Source organism: Megascapheus bottae, chromosome 8 (assembly GCF_031878675.1).
Source record: "Megascapheus bottae isolate mThoBot1 chromosome 8, mThoBot2.hap1, whole genome shotgun sequence".
Taxonomy (NCBI): Eukaryota; Metazoa; Chordata; class Mammalia; order Rodentia; family Geomyidae; genus Megascapheus; species Megascapheus bottae.
In genome coordinates, this window is record NC_143516.1 from 26,288,594 (window position 1) to 26,299,886 (window position 11,293).

Here is an 11,293-nt window from a genome sequence, read left to right on the forward strand (position 1 = left end):
ACATTAAGGACAATAATCATTCATTATATGGCTTTTGTTTCTATATCCTAGAGGTGACATTAAATATTGATTTTGAAAAGGAAGAATGATTGCTTGAACAGCATAATCAGGGTGCTAATTTCAATTAGTACATAGATGAATTCTTTTAAAAATGCAAATCTGTGAAAAGCATCAGAAACCATAATGCTGCACAGTTGTGCTCATTCTTTTGTGAAGTACTATTTCCTCCCCGTCAACATTTCTCATTTATTAACCCCCTTATTTTGAAAATTTTCAAGTAAATATTTTAAGAATTGTTTCCATGGACAGCAGCACCAGCTTCCTTGTAGTACTTGACTTCATTAAAATTCTCCAATAATTCAGTGATTCAGAACCTAGAAGACATGTAAAATTGGTGCACATGAACCCAAAGGTTTTGGTTTTTTGTTTGTTTGTTTTCTTCTTACTTCAGTTTGACAATAAAGACAGATGAATTCTATTTCATTTCCTTTCTGGAGATTAGTTGCAAAATCATCAATTACACAAAGAAAATAAATGTGTTATTTTGCCCTTTCATTGTTCACAATGAGAGGAAAATGTTGATGTATATGACCTACCAATTTGATGGCATCTTTTTCATGAATTTAAGTAGTAAAATCATAAATTATACCAGAAATGTACACTAATGTCCATACTTTGATGATGAAATTCTACACATCTTTTTTGTAAAGTGAGTTGAATCAGCTCATTTTGTGGCATACTGCTCCAAAATAAATTTCCACTGACAGACAGGGGAGAACCCGTGTAGCAGGAAAGCTACACACAATGTACACAATCTATAGTGAAATTCCCTACCATGCACAGATAACAGGTCTTACTGGCACTAAGTAGAGCTACAGCCATCACTCTGATACCATGCAACTCCAATTGTAGCAACACTCTACTGTATATAAATGATTGAATATGTAATGCTAAAATTTTCAAAAATACATGTGTATAATGTATAATGTGCTTTACTTGTAAGATTAATTTTTTCTTTCAAAATAATCACAGTACAAATATGTGTTTACCTTGGCTCAAAGTTTCAGTTCATGTATGGACTATAGGAATGATACAATCTTTATTCATGTAATTAATAAATATTTCTTTTCAATTTGCTGGGAAGTTGGGCATTAGAAGAGATGAAACAAAGGGCTTAATCCTCAATTAATACTGTTGGATCAAAGGAATGTAGAATAATCAATTTCCTTTCATTATGTCAGATTTTAAAACATCCCTTATTTTTAAACAGCTTAAGAGCAAAGCAGAAAGGTTATTTTTTAAGTTCTCATGAACAAAAACAAGAAATATATATCTGTGTGGGAAAGAAAATGTGTTTTAGGGCCAGGAGTGTGGCCTGGTGGTAGAGTGCTTGGCTAGCTTGCAGAAAGCCCTGAGTTTGATTCCTCGATACCACATACACAGAAAAAACAGTGGTGCTATGGAAGAGTGCTAGCCTTGAGAAAAACTCAAGGACATAAAAAACACGGTAAGAGAGAGAGAGAACGAGGGGGAGGGAAGAAAAAGAAAAAGGAAAACATGGTTTTGGTCAATATATATACATATATACGCATATGTATGTATGTATATATATGTATATATCCCAGTATTTGAGATGAAAAGATGGTATGAGTGGGAAAGCCAAGACCAGATAAATACCATACATGAAGATAGAAATGATGCTCAAGAGTGATTCAAGGCCGGGAGTTTGGCCTAGTGGTTAAAGTGCTTGCCTAGCATGCATGAAGATTCCTCAGTACCACATACATAGAAAAAAGCCGGAAGTGGTGCTGAGGCTCAAGTGGTAGAGCTCTAGCCTTGAGAAAGTCCAAGGACAGTGCTCAGGCCCTGAGCTCAAGCCCAGGACAGGCAAAAAAAAAAAAGAGTGATTCAAAATATATCTGGAATATTTTTATGTCTGTATCTCTGATTTATTTACATTATTTCAAGTCTTGATTTTAAAGTAGATTTTATTACCTGTTGATTCATTCACTTCCTTAAACATAGTCAGTGAGTACAAGACTACATTTTGGATTGGAGTAAAGTCCTTGATGAATGGGGCTATGTCCATTGTAAGAAGAACTTGTGGTGGCAAGACCTTCTGGAAGTCATATGTTCTAACCAAGGTAGCAGGATACAAGGCTGCAGCTAGATAATTTACAATAAGAACCCAACTTTTCTCAAAATTGGCTTCTGGAATGGAATAGTAAAGAAACCTAAAAGACAAATGGAAACCATAATTATGACTAATCATCTCAGAATTTCAACCTTACTTCATTCAGAAAAGATTATCTTCTGTTAAGAAAACAAAATCCATACTTCATTTAGACATAGGTCTTCAAATAGACTGACAGACTATCTTTCAAATGTTGTGGAGATGGCTAATTAAGTTTTTTAATCTGGAAAGGACCCTGCCACATTCATAACATTTTATATACTTCACTAAAGCACACAGTGAAAACGTTATGATAGTTGATTTATAAGAATTTTAAGAGTTTAAATAACTCTCTTTGGTAGTGTATAAATAAGTACCATTTGTATGTGTCCCCAGGACATTAAGCATCCTAAAGAAAGACGTTAACTTTTCTTTTTTCCTTTGTTTCTTGGGGCTTGAACTCAAGGCCTGAGATCTGTTCCTATTTTTGTGCTCAAAGCCAGCAGTATATCATTTGAACCAAAGATCCACTTCTGGCTCTTTAATCATAAAGTTAGACATAAGAATTTCATGGATTTTCCCTGTTGACTTCAAATAAGACCCTTGGATCTTATCCTTCTTCCTGAGAAGCTAAGATTACAATTGTGAGGCAATGGTGCCCAGTTTTGCGGGGGCTTTTTTTTGAAGGAATTAGAGGCTTTTAACGTGAAGAAAATCTCTCAAAATGTTGAACTTCTTCATACTTATGTATCTAAATTACAGTTGGAAGTAGTTAACTGTTGCATAACTCTACAGTTCAAAGCTTCTGTCTTAAAGAGCTATTTCAGCATGCTAAATAATTTAAAGATATGCAGAATTTCTTGTTCCCATGATACATGAATGCAACCTTCCTGGATCACTTAGAATGTCATCACTTTTGCCATCTCATTGGAAATCAGCAATTCCTTCTTTTTATATCCCCATGGCACCATCTACCTACTTGAAAGTTTCTTATATAATTAGAACAGATTTTCATTCACAGAAGCTAAGTTTATTTTCATTGTGTAGTTTTAGAAACTACCAAAGAGGAGATGCTTGTATTATGTTTGTCAGTGTTAAGCAAAGTATGGAATGACCAAAGAACACAAATAAAAGGAGGTAGAAAATACCCCAAAGTAGCAGTAAAATCTGATCATAGGACCATACCTGGCATTTGGGCAAGTCACAGAAAGTGCATTGCTTGCATAGAAAGTGTATGTAAACAGACCTTTCTGTGAAGAGGAGATGCATACAGTGTATAGCAAAATACCACACAGTATAATAGGGTTATGTGTACAGAGCACCAAGACAGCCAACACACAGGACAATGATCATATCTCAAGGGTGTGAAACTGTAAAGAAAAGTGATGCATTCAGTGTAAGACAAGGTGTGACTAGTGATTACAGCAGAAGAACTGTAAACTCTGAACATCAACATAAAGAAGATGACTTTCAATGTGATTTTTGCCATTTGTCATCAAACGATTTGTAAATTATGCTATAACCACTGATGATGGGATTTGTTGCAATTTTGTTAGTCGTAGGGAACTCAAGGCCTGGGCATTTTTCCCTGAGCTTTTTGACTCAAAGCTCAAGCCCTACTACGTTAAGCCACAGTTCCACCTCTAGTTTTTTTGTTTACATTTTTTTGGTGATGGTTAATTAGAGATAAGAGTCTCATAGACGTCCATTTCTGGGCTGACTTCAAGCCTGCATCCTCAGATCTCAGCCTCCTGAGTAGCTAGGATTACAGGCTTGATCCACCAACTCACGTCTGGGATTTGTGTTTAAATATTTAAGATTTAAAATCACTAGTTCTCTAGAGAAAAAATAAAATGATGTAAATAAATTTTAAGTCATTTATCATCTCAAATTTATTCTTACCTATCTTCAAAATCTCCTAAAGCTCCTTCCAAGGAAGAGGTATGTGCATGCCATATGTGTTTCAAGATATCATCAAAGTTAGTAGAAGGTGACTTCAGATACTAAAGTATAGAAGAGAAACTATGATTTGAAACAAATTCAAAAACATTGAAGTATTTCTCAATTGAGAAATATTCTACATGAAATTAGCTTGAGTTTCTAAGAATTAATATGTATAAGATCTTAGTGTCAAACACTTTGTAAATAGGATATATATATGTGTATATATGTATAGGTATATTCATATATACATATATTACTCTGAGTAAAGCCCATTCATCCTGAAAGAAAGAACTTCAATTATTTTCAAAGGGTAAATAGTCATATACTATCCAGAAGAGTCTGTGTCATGTTTGCCAATAAACATTATTAAATTACCATGAAAGAAAGGAAAATTTTGCTTGAACTTTAATTATATTAATAATAAATTAATAAACATTAGTAAATTAATAATTAAATAGATAAAATGTGTATTTATTGATAAATTAATGAATTAATGAATTAATAATTAAATAAGAAGGATATCTCATTTGCTTTAGTCCTTTTCTATATTTGCTTCCTCATTCATTTTATTTATTTGGGGGAACTAGGTTTGAACTCTAGATCAAGGACTCTAACACTTGAGGCATTCCTTCACACATTTTCAGTCTTATTGTTCAAGGAGGGTCTCATATTTTTGCTTCATCCTATCTCAGACTACATTCTTGAGCTATATGCTTTCCCTATAGCTGGACTCATGTGTCAGCGTGCCTGGCTCATTGATTGAGATGGGATTGTACTGATGTTTTAGTGGGCCTTGAACACTAATTCTCATAATCTCTGCTCCCAGGAGTCAGGATAACATCCAAAATCCATGATGCCTAGGTTTTCATTGAATATTTATGTCAGAAAACTATCTAATTGTTTAGTTCTTCCCATATATGATTATTTATTAATCTTCATTGAAATAAATTGGTTCCTCTAAAACCAATTCTGTAATTGCATTTCTCCCAAGATTTTACAATCCACATAAATTTACTATTAGCCTTCTAGCTTGTCTATCTTATAATAAAAAATCAGTTGTCCTCACTTTGGGAGTTATACTTTATTTGAATTGAGAAGCATGTATGAATTTCATGTTAATGCTGTGTTGGAATTGTAATTATCAGTTACATGCCTTGTATTAATGTGATACTTAGTTTCACTATATGGAATATAACAATTCACATTTTCATAAAGAAAATATTTTTGTGCATTACCCCCAAAACAATCTTTAACAAAAATTGTAATATAACTGAAAGAATCTCTTGATTTGTCACTTCTAAGCATATATGATAATACTTAAAGAACAAACCTGATAAAAAGCAGTCCAGTTGTTCATCATCTCAGGGTGGGATGAACGACAGTCAGAAACATTGTAACAAAACCTCAGCTGATCCTTAGGTGGGGGCACTAGTGTGACCTGGTCAGCTGATATCCCTATGATGCCAGAATCAACCGCAGCAAGAAAAGGTATTGCACACAGAAAATAATTTAAATCTGTAAGAAATAATGAACAGCAAGAGAATTGTTATTTGCATGTGTGCAGGTCACAGGGGTTGGGGTAAGGGCTTAACACTGTAACTCTTTTTGGGGGGGTTATTTTGTTTTCCACTCCTGGCTAATGATTTACCACTTGAGCTATGCCTCCAGTCCAACTTTTTTGCGTGTTAATCAGAGATGGAGTCTCAGCCTCGTCTGGCTTCGAAATCTTGAAACTTAGATCCTCTGGACTCAGCTTTCTAACTCATTAGGTTTAAAGGAATCAGCCACTGGTACCAGCTTCAAAAGCATGTTTATTATATAGTATATGAGTTGCTGAGTATGTAAACGAGTTCAGCCACTCTGGAAAGAAGTATGGAGTTTCCTCAAAGACTAAACCTAGAGCTCCCCTATGAGCCAATAATCTCACTCCTAGGCATTTTCCCAGATGAGCACGTACAAGGCCTCAGTAAAGCTACCAGCACAACTATGTTTATTGCAGCATTATTTACCTTAGCTAAGATATGCAACTAACCCAAATGTTCCTCATTAGATGTCAAGAATCTTTGACAAGGGAGCCAAAAAAATAGAATGGAAGAAAGACAGCCTCTTCAACAAGTTGTGCTGGCAGAACTGGTTAAGCACCTGCAGAAAACTAAAGCTGGATCCTTCTTTGTCACCTTGCACTAGAATTAACTCCAAATGGATCAAAGACCTGGAGGTAAAAGCTGACACACTGAAAACTCTACAGGAAGGAATAGGAGATACACTAGGCCTCCTTGGCACAGGTAGAAACTTTCTTAATAAGGACCAAGAATCACAACAAATCAGAGAAAGGCTGGATAAGTGGGACTGCATTAAACTGCAGAGCTTTTGTATGGCAAAGGACATAGCTAGTAAACTAATCAGGAAGCCTACAGAGTGGGAGAAGATCTTCACCAACCAAACAACGGACAAAGGCCTCATATCTAAAATATATCAACAGCTCAAAAATTTGAATCACTCCAAAACTAACCTCCAAAGTAACAACCATCCCATTAAAAAATGGGCCAAAGACTTAAAGAGAGTCTTCTCTGAAGAAGAAACAAAAATGGCCTATAGACATATGAAGAAATGCTCAACATCTCTGGTCATAAAAGAAATGCAAATCAAAACAACTTTAAGATTCCACCTCACTCCAGCTAGAATGGCCAGGATCAGGAAAACGAATGACAACAGATGCTGGAGGGGATGTGGCCAGGAGGGATCACTACTACACTGTTGGTGGGAGTGCAAACTCGTTCAACCACTATGGAAAGCAGTGTGGCAGTGCCTCAAAAGACTAAACATAGAACTCCCCTATGACCCAGCAATTCCACTACTTGGCATTTACCCAACCACCCAGAAACAAGGACATACTAAACCCACTAGCACAATGTTCATTGCAGCATTATTCACCATAGCAAAGATATGGAACCAACCTAGATGTCCCTCAGTTGATGAGTGGATCAACAAGTTGTGGTATTTGTACACAATGGAATTCTATGCTGCTGTCAGAAAGAATGACATCGCCCCATTTGTTAGGAAATGGAAAGACTTAGAAAAAATCACATTAAGTGAAGTAAGCCAGACTCAAAGGAACTTAGGCTCAATGGTTTCCCTCATTCGTCATAATCAGTAGAAACCTTGGGCTCTACTAGCAGAGATTTGCAATAGAGCAAAATCTTGATACATAAGGACATATAATGTGAAGCTAATTGAAAGGACCTCCAGGATACTGAAACAAAAGCCATATAATGAATGATTGTTGTCCTTAATGTAGTATGTTGTCTCTCATCTCCTTTGCTGTCCCTTGGTTATCTCATATTGGTATAGTATCTCATTTTGTTATCTGATAAATTGAATTTATTTGTATTTGGATATTTGAAATTTGATAGGGAAGGGGGGAAAACCAAGACAGATGGGGGGTGTGGGGGGGGAGGGAAACGGGTACCAAGACATGTGAAAGGGTATCAAAGTATGTGAATTAATGCACCTTCTATCTGGCAAATATCATGTAACCCTTTTACTAATTACAATAAAAAAATAATAAAAAAATATAAAAAAAAAAGAAATAAGAATAAAAAAAAGAAATGTGATATATATATGCACAATGGAATGCTATGCTTCCATTCAAAAGTGTGATAACACACAATTCCTAAGAAAATGGAAAGACTTGAGGAAAAAAATCATATTAAGAGAACTAAGCCAGATCCAAAGAAACATAGTCTTCATTAGTATGTGTCTAGGATAATCTTAGCAGAGGATCACAATAGCTCAGTAGCTATGTATATGTAACTATATGAAATGATGCTAATCAAAATGGTTTCCAAGATGTACTAATGACCTTATTTATGTAGCAGTAACCCCTCTGTGCATAAACCTTAGAATGAAATAAAATAAAATACTCACAGAATCAGAGACAGGAGATGAAAATTCAGGACAAAACTCAAAAATATTATATAAAAACCTCCCTAAGGATCACACATATAAATCCAATGTACTTCTGTTAGTTATGCTATAATCATGACTATAGGCTGGGTCAAGTGATGTATTCACCAAAATACTGTATATTTAAAGGAGTACTCAAATAGCATAATTCCTTAGAAAGGCAAAGTCAAAATTGAGTAAAAATAAAACACCAGGAGGCAGGTACCTGAAAGGGGTGGGGTGGAGTGGGACTGGTTCAAGGGGAAGAGGAGAAAAGGGGGAGAATTCAGTCAAGGATCCTATAGTAAGAAGATGATGGAAGGGAGAGATGGGTGAATATTTTCAAAGGGGTGACATTGATCAAGATGAATTTTATTCATAAATTATTTTGTTAAATGGCAACTCCCTTGCACAGCTACTTGATAGATAATAATAAAACCAAAAGAACAGCCAGGTACTGGTGGTTCATGATTGTAATCCTAACTATTCAGGAGGCTGAGATATGAGGATCATGAATGGAAGCCAGCCTAGGCAGCAAAGTTCCTAAGACTCTTATTTCCAATTAATCACCAGAAAACTACAAGTGGAGCTGTGGCTCAAAATGGTAGAGCATGATCGTTGAGCAAGAGAAGTTCAGGTACAGTGACAAGGTCCTGAGTTCAAGCCCCATAATCAACAAGTAATTTGCTCTCTTCCTAAAAAAAGAAAAATTTTATTCCAAAGACTTAATTATTGAATCAATAAACACTTCCTATGTAAACTCTTGAGCTCTTATCACATTAATTTGTCATATTTCAAAATAAAAAATAATTTAATAGACAGCAAGGCTCATTTTTCAAATACTAAATAAAACAGGAAGAAAACTATCTAATTGAGGTTCATACAGTAACACTCACCAAGATTATATTGTGAATTGTAATTTTTCTGAAATTCGCTAACATGATTGAAGATTTGGCAAATAGATATTTTCTCTCTTTTAGGGGTATCTTTCATTTGAAGACACATTCAGTGTTTGGTTTTAGCTTTTGTTTTATCCCAAGTCTCCAAACCAAATGATTCTTGAGTTCTAGCAGTAGATCACAAGATCAATAATGCGACTGACAATCATATATGATTAAAGGTTCTACCTCCAAATACCATATTACACAGATTTGAATATTCTAATTCATACTGATACCCATTAGAAGTCACTAATGTACCATTGCTATGTATTATTTTCATAATGTCTTATGTCCTTTCAGAATGGTATGATATGCTGAACTACTAAGCTAATGGGGGTGTGGGAGGAAATTTGAATTTTAGATTTATGACAAGCTTATTTTTGCACTTTTGAAAATAATATGTAGAGTAGTAAGAGAGATACATAGCACATATAATCTGAGAAAGTGAAAATTAATCTTGTCTCTTATAATTGGGGAATATCTCTAAGAAGCAGTTGTGTGTATTAGTTTTTGACAATCACACAAAATTATAGAATGAGTTTCTTTCAATGCATTTTAGTACCTTTTTATGTGACTAGAGCCTTAGATTATGTGTTGATAAAATAAAGTGTGAAAATCAGATTAATAAATCTGATTCATTTAATCCATTTGGCCCAGAATACTAAGGCATTGTTTCTTGACTCTCACTTCCTATCTCCCTCCGTTCAAAAGACTCTATATCACTTTGGGGACTTTGTTTGCTAGGCGTTATTGTTGACCTCTCAGAGATCATGACCTCCTTCAGTTTTGTGGTTCAGTTCTCCTGGGAAAAGCTGACTATGTCCTTAAAATGACTGTAGCTGTTACATTTTATAGTATGACAATGTCTACCATGTACCTGGTGAATTGGTTTCATTTTTATAAGAGAAGTGTGAGTTGAATGCTTTCACTGGGTAAAAGGTAGCAAAGATTCTTGTAAAGTAAACCTACCAGCCCACCAACTGTCCACGGAGATACATAGATGATGGTCTGGTTCATAACCACAGTTAGTCCTTCTGGTAGGGTCAGCTAACCTGCCTGGAGAACAAAGATTGCACATAGAGAAGATTAGATATAGATATAGTAGTAATTGAGTATCTCTAACACCAATAATTGCATTTGGTAATTATGCCTAATTTTGTACTGAGGTTTCGACCAGAAATAGACAAAAAAAAGAATTTGTGGACAAAGGAAAATAGTAGAAACTTAATTATTCTAATGAGGAAAAAACAATCAATTTTCAAAAACATAGGTGTCATATATACAGCTCCATTTTTCATAGATCAAGAGAAGAAATACAAGAGTTTTCTCACCTGATCTGAATTGCCAGCCATGTTGCAGAGGTAGTCCCCATAAAAGATTTTGTTCATTTTCTGGAGCAAATTTTGCAAAATATGTGGCTGTCTGGTTCAACAAAATTTTATACATCCCTATTCTCTTAGTATAGACCCAGGGGTCAATAATGTATATTCCATTCTCCACCTCATAGTCACTCAACTGGCCAGGGCTCTCCTCCCACAGAGGGGGGTAGAGACTTGAAAGGTTAGAAGCACCTGCTATAGAAGAAAGACAACCCATTAATACCCATGCCCAGGAAGGAATGAAAGCCATGGTGCCAGTGTGGAGAACTGGAATTGTGTCAGGCTTTTATAGAAGAATGAAGGAGGAAGTTGTAGCATTTCCTATCTATATCTTATCACCATTTCTTTATTGGACGGGTTGAAGGTATTACACCTTTGATGCTTTTGTTAATATTCACTATAATTTAGTTTGCCAACAGTACAGAATTCAACAAAAATTAGGCTTATTATCCTGTACTCTGTGAAATATTTGTCAACAACAACAAAAAAGAATTCCAGATGTTTTCCCACCTATATTGTGGTTTTAGATCATCAGTGGCATTAAAGTACTTGCCCTCATTTTTTTAAATGCCTTAACATGCTGGCAAAACTGGGCAGCCACATGAAGAAAACTAAAAATTGATCCTAGCCTTTCGCCATGCACAAGCATTAACTCAAAATGGATCAAAGACCTCAATGTCAGACTGGAAACCTGGAAACTACTACACTGCTAAACTGCTAAAGTAGGAGAGACACTGGAACTCAGGCACAGGCAAAAAAGTCCTGAATAGAATCCCAGGGTCACGACAGATTGGAGAGAGACTGAATAAATGGAACTACCTAAAAATAAAAGTTTCTGCACAGATAAAAGCATAGCAACTAAAGTAGGACAGCCAACCAACTGGGAAAAGATATTTACCAACAACACATCA

At 35.4% G+C, this 11,293-nt stretch overlaps 1 protein-coding gene across 1 annotated transcript; it reads right to left on the bottom strand.

Annotated features, from left to right (window-relative positions):
- Positions 1–273: 273 nt before the first annotated feature.
- Positions 274–10,632, bottom strand: LOC150059686 (protein LEG1 homolog). Its single transcript, XM_090337663.1, has 6 exons — positions 10,335–10,632; positions 9,973–10,059; positions 5,448–5,632; positions 4,076–4,176; positions 1,996–2,234; positions 274–374 (listed from the first exon to the last, which is right to left on the bottom strand). Exons 1-6 carry the CDS (start codon positions 10,630–10,632, stop codon positions 274–276), a joined length of 1,011 nt encoding a protein of 336 aa, XP_090193789.1.
- Between the last annotated feature and the right edge of the window lie 661 nt (positions 10,633–11,293).